At 34.2% G+C, this 14,039-nt stretch overlaps 1 protein-coding gene across 2 annotated transcripts in view; it reads left to right on the top strand.

The window, feature by feature from the left end:
* ERBB4 (erb-b2 receptor tyrosine kinase 4) overlaps positions 1-14,039 on the top strand; it is a 1,212,321-nt gene that overhangs the window by 625,558 nt on the left and 572,724 nt on the right. For both annotated transcript variants that reach the window (XM_017855612.1, XM_017855621.1), the window contains exon 3: positions 7,710-7,896. In XM_017855612.1, coding sequence (XP_017711101.1) covers positions 7,710-7,896 — 187 coding nt within the window. The remainder of the gene's footprint in view (positions 1-7,709; positions 7,897-14,039) is intronic.

Raw genomic sequence — 14,039 nt, 5'->3', positions numbered from 1 at the left:
AGCTAAGTAGTCCTTTTCTCAATGGAGCTCAAGGTGTTCACTGCTAAGAAGTCATGGATTGAGAGCTGGCCAAGTGACCAGTGATGATTGAAATGGCCTGCAGATTCTTAGAAAGTAGAACTCATAGCAACACTAGCACCAAAGAGACTAGCTGGAAATGGCTGAAAGTTAGCAGTTTGTTGGGATGACCTGATCAGTTTCTTCCCTCTTGAGTATTATTTCATGCTGTGTGTAATTAGTATGAATTCTACTCTACTCCAGTCAGTATATGACATTTCACATTATTTTTGTTTTTTTCAAATCTAACTGGATGAGACTTTGAGTCCCTCCTTGCCAGGAGTATTAAGTAATACTTGGAATATTAAGAACAGTGGGAAAAATGAAAGCAGAATTCCAAAGCAAACATACTATTTCTACAAGCAGCAGGGATATGTAATGTTTGCTCTGTGTTTATTAATGTGATTTTATTCTGGTAAACTTTTTAATACTATGTCATAGTTAAGAATGTTTTCTGCTTTAGATATTCTCAGACGTGCTGTGAAGGGCAGGGACAGAAATTAATTGCCTAGGGAAATTTAATGGAAAGCTTTACTGATAGAGAGGCTACAATTTGCTACTACATTTGTCACCGTCAGAAAACACATAAATTCTGCAGTCATTACCAGCAGAAGGGACTTTCTAATACCCCCCCTCCCACCACCGTAGTTCTCTGTTCCCTACTCTTCTGTGATACTACAGGTTTATTTGACTTCAAGACCTTAGGTAATCAACATTACATTTGTTGATTCTTACCTGATGAAATGTATTAATATTTTTGTGGATAATATCTAATTGTGTATGAGTTCTTAAGACACTGGAGTAGAAGTTAAGAATTTGGATATTTTTGACTGATTACAGAAGGTTTTAACAAAATGGATAGGTATATTTTAAAAGAGATGCTAATTTTAAAGAAATGTAATAAACATGGATTTGATGCATAATTTTAGTAGGAAAAAATCTGAGAATTTTTCTAACTATGTGAAAAGTATGTAAAAGTTTTACATACATAGGTAGGAACATATAATTACTTTTAATGTGCATAAAATCATTCCTAAACACTTATTAAATATTTAGGAATTGTGTGGTACTGTAATCACTTTAATCTTAAGGTAAACGAAGGAACATTTAAGGAACTAGTCTTCATTTCTATTAAGGATCAATGTTTTTAAAAAGTCAACTAAGAAGAAAAGAATTAGGGATTTATGTCAAACACAGAAAAAATTAAAAGCTGTTAAAAGAGTTGTGGAATGAAGCATAAATTTAGAAATAGTGAAGACTGACTTTTCTGACATGATCTAGAGGTAAAAGCATAACCCGGTGAGCCAGCACAGCCTCATCTAATCTTTGATTGAGGGACATCTATTGAAAATTCCAGATTTATAACTGCAGATTTCACATTGTCTCTAAAATACTATGCAGGAGAAATGGTTATAAAATTTCTTGTCATTTTTAAAAATCATGATTTTTTTTCCCTGGACTTACTGCTAATATGGTATGGGAAGTTAATTTGTTTGTGTTCCGTATCTTTTGATTTCACTCATCAAATGTCGTAAAGCAAAACAAATTGTCCCTTGAGTTAGAAGAGTTTTGAATCATTCAAGGCTTTAATAATATCCGAATGTATTTACTACTTGAGCAAAGCAACTATAGAAGCCAACATTGACAATGAAAATCAATCAGTTTTACTGAACAGAAGCTTACACCATGCGGAGGAAGATATATCTTTAGGAGGGTATTCACTCTTTGGTTGACAAAATAGGCAGAATTTCTAGAACTAAACTGTTACTGAGCCAGAACCAGAGTCAGCATTTTGTCTTTGCTAGGGCATTCTTTTTTTTTTTTTTTTTTTTTTTTTTTGGAGAAAAACCTCTATTTGATATCAAAGACATCGCCAGTAACTCAGAAATTAGATTTTATTTTATTTTGCTTACTTTTTTATTATACTTTAAGTTCTGGGATACATGTGCAGAACGTGCAGTTCTGTTACATAGGTATACACGTGCTATGGTGGTTTGCCGCACCCATCAACCTGTCACCTACATTAGGTATTTCTCCTAATGCTCTCCCTCCCCTAGGGCATTCTTATAATTTCTGTTTACTACAGTGGTCCTTGTACGTAAATCATGATTGTGTTGTTCAAACAATGTTTTGTTTTAGTAGCAAGTTCATAAAATTATTTTCCATGGGAAATGATATCTAAAAAGACCTGAAGCATTGCTTTCCACTTTTTGATTCCATTCCATTTTATAGTCATTATTAAATTTAGGGCTATAATATACACACATAAAGTATAAGGAACTGTTTCTGAAATTTAGGAACAAATTGCAAATTGCATAAGCAAGATATAAATGTACCAAAGGTTACATAAGAGAGAGATTAAAAGCAACAGTTCTTATGTAATGATATTATAATTTTTTTTTTCCGCTCAGATTGTCCACAGGCAGTTCATCTGCCTGGCTATTATCGGAGATAATATTTGTAAAACTTAGCATCTGTTAAATACTTACTATTGGTCAGCCAGTTTTCTTATATCTTCTAACCCCTATTATGGTTCTATAATAGAAATATTGGTATCTCTTTTTTAAAGATGAAGAAACTGAGGCTCAATAAGATTAAGCAACCTGATCGAAGCCACAAAGCTAGCAAGCACAAAGGCTAGGTTTGGAGTCCAACTTTGCCTGGCAGACAAACCCACATTTCCTACCATTATACTTTCCCATAAATAAGTCCATATGTTTAGAAGTTGTTTTTATTTTCTTAACATTTTCTAAAACAGTGGAAAATGTTGTGCTACTCACATTTTTTCTGATAGCTGAAAGGTGAGGAACAATGGATAACTAACATGATTGTGTGGCCTTATCAGACATTATAACATGTAATTTACACTTCTAGATATCTCTTCACTTTTTATCCAGATCTGCCAATATTGGCTCAAACCACTTTATTTACTCTTTTTCATCATTAAGCACTCCTATCATTATTAACTCGTTTCCTTTAATTGTTTTTATTTATAATCAGTACACGTGGCTCATAATCTGCACTGGAGTTTCCTTTTGAGATGTTTCAAGATATTTGTTCACAGAAAGACTATAAGAATAAAGAAAATGTGACTATGAATACCAAAAAACAGAGACCAAAATAAGGCAGGATGTGTTCTTTTAGGTATAAGAATTTTGTATTTATCTCCTGTAACTCTTTTTTTAAAATGCTTCAGTTCCATGTGTCCCTCTACATACAAAAGATTAGAGCAACATATCTTGGGTTGAGAGATTTGCTATGATATTTTTTTTCTATTATTTACATTATTTTTCTGGGTTGGAGAAAGGGTGTAAGAAATAAATAAATAGGATCTTCACTATCATTATCATAAAATAATTTACTATGGACCAACTTATGGGTGGCCTTGTTCAAAATGACTTGGACATACATTCTCAGCATTAACATGGAATGATGTCCAGAGTTCACATAATAAAAAGATATTTGTTAGGCTAATGCTTAGTTATGCATACTATTTTGCAAGGATAATAAACAGAATGAATAATGACAGAGACTTATTTTGGACACTAGAATCTCAGTTACAACAGCAAATCCCTCCAGTTCTAGAATCTTTACAAGGGAGTACCTATTGCTTGTAATCTGACCTTCCATGAAGATAAGACACATGTCTCTAAGAATAATATAATACACAACCTGGAATGAGAAGTATATAAATATTACAGCACAATTCATTCAAATATAAATATATTTAGTAATATGCAAATACAAAATCTTCTTAGTTATATTTTACTTTTTCTAGTAGATAACAGCACTTGAAGCATCCTCTTCTGCATTAGTTAGTCCTTCTTTATGTGTTCAGCATTGTTCTTAGTTCATACCTATCACACATTCTAGAGCCCTTATTATTTGCAGGTTATTTGCAGCTTGTGGTAATATGTGATCCAAATGCCATCCCAAGTGACACTGAAAAATTACTAATGATGTTACTCTTTTACAAATAAACCTCTTCTTTTACCCAAGTATGCTTCATCTGTGCTTTCTCTGTTGACATTATAAATGTGTTTCTCCATCTCGAGATAAACCAATGGCTTTTTACAGTTTTTGATAAGAAGAGTCACTTCCTGAGTGGGATGGAAGCTAATGATAAGACTGTTTCGGAATGATGGATCTTACGACATGTTGTAGGCAAAAGAGTCATAATACATCCTCCATCACCACATTTATCATTGTGACCTAGATCACTAAATAATTATTGTATACACATTTAAAGAAAACTTTGTGATAATGAATGAAAGAATTTTACTTTTTAGGCCATATGATGTCAGAATGTATTTATAGTCTCTCTTGAAGAGCTCAAAGAGGTAGATAAGGGCACTCAAAGAGGTAACAGTTCAACCATTAGAACAGTGTTTGAAGGAGGAATTATAGAACCCTAGAGCCCGACTTTTCCAGGTGGTGCAATTTTAAACAAATTGCTGTGTACAAGCAATGCATATCACTGCTGAGTTTTACCACTCTTTTCTATTGTCCTAGGCATTTATCTCTTCACTCCAAGAAACTCACTGTCTTAGGAGTACTCATAGTGGCTTAGAGTTCCCAATTTGATGCCAGACATGAGTAATTCCATGTATCCCTTGCCTATTCCTCTCCACTTTTGCTCCATTGGGATTCTACTCTTCTATTGATTATTTGCAGTATGCTTATTCCTAAGAATTATGAGACTGGGGGGAAAGAGTCTGAATAGCGGCCCACATATTTTATTGTTTATTATAAAACAACTAGAGATTACTAAATAAAATGTTATATTTTCCCATTTTGACAGACATATCTTTATAACAACCTGGATGACCAGGTACAATGTTAGAACTTGTGGAGTCCTCAGGAATGTGTTGGCATGGAGAGAAATGGCTCCAGTCTACAGTCTCTCCTCCATCCACTTCTAGCATATATTGTGAGAGGTCTTACATGCAAGTTTTTGGACACTCTAGCCTACATGTCCAGGATCTGTATAGTTTCCCATCACACATTGACACCTGGACCACCCATTCCTTCCTAAATACATGCACATTAGTGGCACAATCTGCTGCTGTCTGGGGATTGAACTGGGGAAGATGACATTACAGTTTCTGGATAAAGAATTGGGGTTATTTGCAAAGGAAATTCTGGGATCACAGGGTCTGGAAGGGGAGAGTGTAGATTCTAAATGGGCCTTTTTCTTCACTCCACAGACTTTGTACAGTGGGGAAGGATGTGGCCAGAGAAGGACAAGAGTGATACTTGTTGGTTTCTTACTGCCACTCTCCTGGTCACATGAGACACATAAGTTAACAGACCAAAGTGCTTGACTTTATAGGGCTATATTCTGGGAAAAAGAGAGACAGGTTACCAATACTAAATCTAATAAATGTATGAATGATATAATGTGGTAGAAGATAAGAAGTAGTGGGGAAAATATGAGAATTGAAGCAGGTAGAAGTGTAGGGGCTACAGTGTTCAACAGGTATATCAGGGTTGGCCTCAACTGAGAAGGAGATATTTGAACAAAAACTTGAAGGTAGTGAGGGAGTTTGCCAAGAAGATAACAAGATGAAGGGAAACTCAGATTTTTAAGGGCATAATGCACAATTTAAGGTAGAACTATAATTTTCATGTGAAAGAGAACTGATGACTAGATCATATACTGTAGTTCTGTCTAATAGAATTGTAAGGCCATAGAATGTGATTTAAAATGTTTGTCTTGCCACAATAAGAAAGTAAAAAGAAACAACTGATATAATACATTTTAATTTTTATCTCAAATGTTATCATTTCACCATATAATCTTCAAAATCCAGAGTGTATTTTGTACTTACAGCACATCTAAATTTAGACCAGCTACACTTCAATTGCTCACTAGCCACATATGGCTAGTGGTTATTGCACTGAACAGCATGAAGATTTTGATGCATCAGTAAAAGGATTTTGTCTGTTACTCTGAGTGACTTAGGAGATGTTTCAGAGTTTTAAACATTGAAGTGTTGTAATTTGATTCATGTCTTTAAAATACCTTGGCTAGCCTGAATTTAGAAGACACCATAAGGATCAGGAATAGACACAGGGAGACCTATTGCAATAATCTAGATGAGGAATGATGATGGCTCAGGTGGGAACCATGGATGACATAACAAGTAGTTGAATTTCTGATCATTCTGAAAGTAGAACAAATAGTATGGATCACACTTAGGGTGGCAGAGGAGAGTCAAAGATGACTGAAATTTTGGCCTGAAAGCCAGAAAAGATGGAAAAACCTTAACTGAGATGAGGAAGGCTGCCAGAGGGGTGAGGGAAGAAAGGAGTTCAGCCATTGATAGGCATATCTGAAAAGCATACTAGACATCCAAGTAAGGATGGTGAGTAAACAGTTGGGTATAAATCTGGAGTTTGGGGAAAGTATAGAGATAAATGTTTGGAGATCACCAACTTTGAAACTGAGTAAGATCACCAAGGGAGTGAGAATAGACAGAGGGGGGAAAAAAGTACCAAAAACTGAGCCTTGGAGCATCTGAAATGAAAAGGGTTAGTTAGAATAACATGAAATTGGTGTTAAAATAATATCAAATACTTGAGTATTTTGTATCATTTTAGTTTTTTTAATTGTGACAACTATTTATCATCATTTTATTGAAAAACTTAATATTTAGATGAAACTCAGACTTTCTTCATGACAGTTTTGCTTTAAAATGTCTCACAAACCCTCAAATAATTAACTCATTATACATGGGTAAATTTAAACAGTGGGCAGTAAAATTAAAATGTGATTGGAATGAATTTATAGCCAACAAGTTTTTTGTTTGTTTGTTTGTTTGTTTGTTTTTGAGACAGAGTCTTGCTCTGTCACCAGGCTAGAGTTCAGTGGCACAATCTTGGCTCACTGCAACCTCCGCCTCCTGGGTTCAAGTGATTCTCCTGCCTCAACCTCCCAAGTAGCTGGGACGACAGGCGCCTGCCACCACACCTGGTTAATTTTTTGTATTTTTAGTAGGGATGGGGTTTCACCATGTTGGCCAGAATGGTCTCAATCTCTTGACCTCATGATCCACTCGCTTCGGCCTCCCAAAGTGCTGGGATTGCAGGTGTGAGCCACCATGCCCGGCCACAACAGTTAGTTTTTAATACATGTTGTTTACGTTTGTGTTCCCTGGAGATGTACAGGGCAATTGTTATTTGATAAATATAGCACTAAACACCAATAAAGCCTTTTTAAATCTATCCTACAATTTACAAACTAACATGGCTTTGTTTTACTTATGCTCACCAATTTGCTTTTTTATGTAAAGTCTGACTGATGGTTGTGTGTCCTTAACTTATTGGAGTCTGTTGATAAGCAAGACCTTTATTCATTTAACTATTTTCAAATCTCAGGTATGCAGAAAGTCTCATAAACAAAATCCATTATTTTACTATAAGCACATTCACAACTGTTTAAAAGAACTACAACATGTAGTTCAAACGAGATTTTAACCCTTTGTGATCTTTTTACGGAGCCAATTATTTAGAATATGATATGGAAAACGTATTAAGCTAAAAACTGAAAATTAGAGTTTAATAACTCACTTTAATCTAAGTTGCTACATATACATAGTGACAAATCAGCTTTATGACACAGACAGTTGTTTGTGTTTGTGTCTTTTCAGTCTGTTCGAGAAGTCACAGGCTACGTGTTAGTGGCTCTTAATCAGTTTCGTTACCTGCCTCTGGAGAATTTACGCATTATTCGTGGAACGAAACTTTATGAGGATCGATATGCCTTGGCAATATTTTTAAACTACAGAAAAGATGGAAACTTTGGACTTCAAGAACTTGGATTGAAGAACTTGACAGGTAAGGAATACATACATAATGGCAGATAAGCTTTCATTATCAGTATAAGGCAATGTACACAGAAATGTATATGTAGGGTTACTGTCATATTTGTTACATTAAGGAACACTCTAAGGCATTTAAATATCAGTGATTTATTCATTTTATGAGCAATGATGCCCTGTGATGCCCTTGTTTTTATTTATAGATTTTGTGAGTGCAGTGTGAAGGATACCATAATACTGTATCTCAGCTGAACAGGAGTAAACTCTGGAAATGCTCTGTAACTGAAAACTGAGATATGAAACATGCTGTGTTTGGTGGTTTCAGGTGAACTGTGGACCATATCATCAAATGTTTGCACTAATGCAATAACGAATAGAGCTTAGTAATACCCAAGCTATTATATCTATTTCCATGAATCTTTAGTTTTCTGCACAATCACCTTATTTTTGGAAAATATATCTAATTTATACAGTTTTGATATCTCTTATTCAGTAGCTCACTAAATGCCATCAGCAATTCTTTCTCAGAATACTTCAATAACGTCAGATCATCAGAGTAGTTTTTTCTCATTAAGATTGGAAATATATGATGTAAGAAACCTAAAATTATCATCCTTCTATGAAAAACACTCAATAGGAATTTATTTTGTAAGCTGGTTCTTGCCATCCCACTGTTACTTTTCAGTTCGCATAGCTCAGAGTATGTAAAAGTCCTTGTAGGAGGCTTTTTGGTATAATGGTTCCAATCATGAATTTTATTCATGTGTACCTGTAATCAAAATGAACTGATTACCGAGATTGCTCCGTTGCTCTCCACCCTGGGCAACAAGAGTGAAACGCCATCTCAAAAAAATAAATAAATAAATAAATAAAATAAAAACTAATTAGTGAATAATTAGTACCTAACTGTGGGATAAAGGAGTTTACACTTTTAATTTACTATAAATTAGTATAATCAATATATTTTGCATCCAAACATGTAGTGGTTTTATATGTACTTTGAGTCCAATAAGTAGTAATAATTCTTGACATTGAAATATTAATCAGTTTAGAGATATAGCCTTAAAATATAACAAAGAGTAAGATGAATATTGTCAGAATATTGAAATCATTTGTTTCTTATATTTGAAGTAGATATTAAATTTATAGTTTTAAGTTAGACATAGCTTCATAGTTAGCCAGACATGTGAGATAAAATTGGGATATTTTGGGTGAAGAAAGGAATACTGATTGTGTTATTTATTTTGGACATGATTGCTATAGAGTTGATGAAATAATGGTGAATGCAAATTGTTCAGAATTTATAGATTCCTTCATCAACATTTTCACTTTTATTTCTTTCAAAGATAGTTTTCTTACTGAAGAATGGAGTTTTTTACTAAATTGCTACTTATATAGAAATAATGATAGGAGAAAGAATTTTGGAGATGAAATGTGTAGAGAACAATTGAATGATTGAAATTAGGAATCTAAAAATACTATAATACGATCCAGTAAAACCTGCATAGGAAGCATTGTGTTTTCATCATGATTTCCCTCTGAATATATTAAATAAAAATATTGAATAAGTTTCTTTTCAAACTTTTTATGATACTTGAATCTTGTTATTATTCCATAAGATGTGCTGTTTGAGGAATCTTTCCACATAGAGAATTTGTCTTTAAATAGTTCCCTTTTTTATTTTCACATTTAATACCAGTACTACTAAATTATTAAAACAGAGATACTTAATCCATCAAAATTATGCCACATTTAAACATACCTCATAGTATGTGCATAACTTGTATTACTTAAGATTGTGACAGTTGTTCAACTTGTGTGTACCAAAATATAACACTATTCTTTCAAGAATATTATTATTCACTTTGCATGGAAGCTGTGATATTTTCTTTTGCCGTAGAGCAAATGGATAATTAATAAGTGATTAAGAAAATGAGCTGATTGTTTAGAAAAATAGATACTCATTCAAAAGGTATTAATTTCTTTGAGTGTGAATTGAAGAAAGTGCAACAAAATGGTAGAAATTTAAGCTAATATGGACATTTTTCAGATATTTTATTTATTAGGTGGTTGGCTGCTCTATGCCAAAATTATTCTGTAAGGGAGACAGTCTAGGGTCATTGAACTTTAGGTGTTCTGATCGATAGTGTTACTCCAATTGTGAGAATCAGAAGTTACACAGACGCATGATTGTGTTTGTGTGCAAGAATATACAAGAAATGACAGAAGACACCTAACTGTTCACATGAAGAAGAATATGGGATAAAATTTGCTCTATGGCAAAATCTTAAAAGGCTAAATGTTCTAGGTAACCCTATTAAAGCAACAAACAAGCGTCATAATTAAGTTCAGGTAAAATTGTTTTTGTGCTTTGGAAAAATATTTGTTTTATGTTGCTTGTTTTGTGTTATGCAAAGCAAAAAAATTTAAAACAACATTTTTATATTCTATTAAGGGCAGAGCTATTGGACTGGCCTTAATTTTTTATACCTGGTATAAAATGAGGGGAAATAGCAAATCTGCTGAATAGTCGGATACCTCATTGCCTAATCTACCATACTGTATTAAATTTTTAACTCCGTTCTTAAAGGAGCAGCACCATAAGCATCATCCAGGAACTTAGAAATGCAAATCCTTGGGCCTCACCTGAAACCTACTGAATGAGAAACTCTGGGGGTGGGGCCCAGCAACTTGTGTGTTAAGTATCCCTGTAGTGATGCTGATGATTACTACAATTTGAGAAGCACTAATCTAATTAATGGTATGTTACCAAGAGATGGTAGCACGATATGCAGTTAAATTCTTCACAGTTATTTGCTGAAATAATTTTTATTCATCTATCATCTTGCAGAGAGAAAGGAAGGGATGGGACAGGAACAGATAAGGTTTTGCTTTCATGACAAGAAATACACTGTATGTTTGGGTGAAAATGAAAATAACGCATGGGGATCCTGGAGAGCCACTTGGGTGTAAAATGACTTAAAGATAAGGAAGATGCTGGGAATAAATTTTCTATAATCATTTTGCCAAATTCCAACTTTTTATATTGATAAATCATTAGAAAGGCAATAGTAATTCATGATGAATTTTCTTCTTAAGCAAAATTTTATTTTTAAGTACTTGCAACAAGGTAAATAACCAGTAACAATTATGGGGATGGGAAGCGCACAGAGTGTTGTAACCAAGAGTTTTGAGGTGAAGACTTTAAGGGTTCTTTTGTGTATATTTGTATATGGTTTGCATTTCTACTGAAAGCTTTTTCACTGTTTGATATTAGAATAGTATGTGTTCAGAACAGCACATTAGCTTTCTGCAAACTTTGTGTAACAGAGATATTTAGTTAACACAAAGACTGTCATTATACACTAGTTAATGGTTGGATGTCACTGAGACATATACAGATTAATTCCCACATTAAAAATTCCTACAAATTAGCTTGATGTTCACCAAAAGTTGCTGCATGGCCTAAAAAATTACTGCAGATCTTACTTACATATTTTCATGTTGGTTGTGCCAGAGACAATAAATGGATTTAAACCTATTTTTCTGGCCAAGCAGAAACTGCTGCTTCTCACATTTCCCAGTATGCATAGGGTAGATGATAAGTAGAAGGGAAAAGAGGCAGTTGCCTGGACTAAAAATAGGCCACACAATCTATGAAGGACTGAGGAACTTATATTGGCATACTCTAGGTCTAGGTGTCCTGTTAATACTGCCTTACTTTTTTCTTGCCAGTGGAGAGGTTATACTTCCATCAGTGCATCCCTTCAGGCATATGATCATCTATATCTTGAGGCCATTGGGAAAGTCCCTACTGCATCAGAGAAGTCCATATCTGGACAGGGGACACCATGTCTTCCATTAAGGTCGCTTGCCCATGGCTGTGGTTCTTATTAATCACTCTTGATGAGGATGTCCTGCTGACTTTTTTTAATCACCTCTTTCTTAACCAAACATTCCTATTCAAATAGACATTTAATAGTATATATACAATCTTAATTAATTCTATAAGCTTCTACTTATTTAGTCACTAGTCTGGCCAAACCCTAAAAGGAATTATATGGGCCATAAAACCCACTATTACTTTCTCCCTACTGCAATTTATAAAATCACCTCATCTGTTACTAACTGTTGGTAATATGATACAACTTAATCTACATGTTATATTGTAGATACAAAGAAATCTTTCAAAAATACTTAAGTTTAATTCTATTCTATTTATATCCCAAACAGGAAGATAAACACTTAAGTTCATATCTATTTTGTTTATATCTTAAAAGGAAAGATAAATGCTTAAGTTCATATCTATTTTATTTGTATCCATATAAAATAGATAAATGTAGTTTGATCTTGATATGGAATGATAATGATAACTTAGGTACAAATTTAATACACCTATACATATATTTATCACACTAAATTTCACCTTAAATAATTGAATTTTCACTTTATAAATTTTGAGCATATCTTTAGAGGAGGTGATATTTGGGATGATGTGAAAGTACAATTGGTGTTTTTTTAAAAATTAACTGAACCCTCTACATATTTTCAGATCAACACATTCACATGTTTTCGTCTTTATTTGACATTTTACGGACATTTTAATCATTTTGTTAACTGTATACTGGATCATCTTGATTAGATTATTATTTGAGGTATGGACAAACAAAAATTTAAAACAAAAAGTAAAATACCAAAGTTATTCCTAGAAGTCCTCAATAGTAATGAAAATAATATATGAAGTTTGCTGGATTCTGGTAGATGAAAAATAGAATAGAAAGCTTGATGGCACATGCCTGTGGTCCCAGTTGCTCAGGAAGCTGAAGCAGGAGGATCCCTTGAGCCTGGAAGTTTGAGGCTGCAGTGAGCTATGATCACGCCACTGCACTCCAGCTTGGGTGGCACAGAGGGACCCTGTCCCAAAATAAATAAATAAATAAAATGCTCCATCCAGAAACTACAACATCTAAATGATATAAAATGTGACAGAGGTGATATCTGAACATCACACTTGAATGTCTGCCTGCAAATGTGCATAAGTTATTTATTAAAATAGTACATCAAAGTAACATAGTACCTTTTCACATTTAAGTCTCTCAAGCTTCTTTGGCATTATTCCGTAATGGTCAAATAGATAACCTAATGTCGAAAAGGACAAGTCACCTGTCATTGACTCAGTATATGTCATAGAGTGATGTGCAATTGTGAAATCAGAAAAGCTCTCTGTGCAAATGCCTGGCCTACCACCTACAGTCTGGGTGACTCTCTGAGACTCAGATTTTTTATCTTGAAAATGGTGAAGAAAATTCCACCTCATAGTGTTGTAATGAGAGTTAAAGAAAGAAAGCAGGGAACTTGTCAATTAAAGCATCTTTCACATTGGGAGTGTTTAGAAATCTTAGTGTTCTTTCCTTGCATCTGTTTTGTTTATAGTTTTCCTTTGTTTCACCACATTGAGAAAACTATTGTATTTGTTTCTGCGTATTTGGATAGATTCCTGTTGTTTCCTTGGGGCTTTGGGTGTGACCTGTTTAGACAAAAAAAGTGTTCCAAATTTCAGTGTGTCTTCTAACTACTTTGTGCATAAGATCTGTTTCTCTGGTGATGAGAAGCCTGAGGCTGGCCTTTGTCTACTCTCAGGAAGAGTGCTGTCTTTGCTACCTTACAGCACTTCTCTCCGGTCTTTCAGTGTTTCATGCCAAGCACCTGTTGCCCCAGTCCTTCATTTCAAATCTCCATCATCATGTTTCATCTTTCATTGGCCCTGACATTTGTTTTGACCTACACAAGAGACATATTCATTCTGAGTTCTTTTTCTTACACGAGAGTTGCTAAGCATTCTTCAATTACCCTGTGAAAGGTCTTGGTAATGTTTGAGTGGATTCAACCAGGCTAGTTCAGGGATTGTTGTTAAACAGAATGTTTAACAAAAGTACTACAAACGTTTACATTAGATCTATTCAGCATATTGTGATATTTGCAGCCAAAAAAAAAAAATTTTAATAATACTCTTAGCTTCAGAATAAATTGCTTGGAAAATGATTCGATCAAAACTAATCTATAGTGAAGCTTGCATGAGTCAGAGAGAATCAGTGAAAAGAGTGGCACGTTCTTTGGAAAGAGTCAATTTTTAGATCAGGTCCACAATTTCTGGAAATG

Source organism: Rhinopithecus bieti, unplaced genomic scaffold (genome assembly GCF_001698545.2).
Source record: "Rhinopithecus bieti isolate Rb0 unplaced genomic scaffold, ASM169854v2 scaffold_1070, whole genome shotgun sequence".
In the NCBI taxonomy this organism is placed as follows: Eukaryota; Metazoa; Chordata; class Mammalia; order Primates; family Cercopithecidae; genus Rhinopithecus; species Rhinopithecus bieti.
The sequence above is the reverse complement of the archived record's forward strand: the minus strand, read 5'-3'. Positions and strand labels throughout refer to the sequence as shown.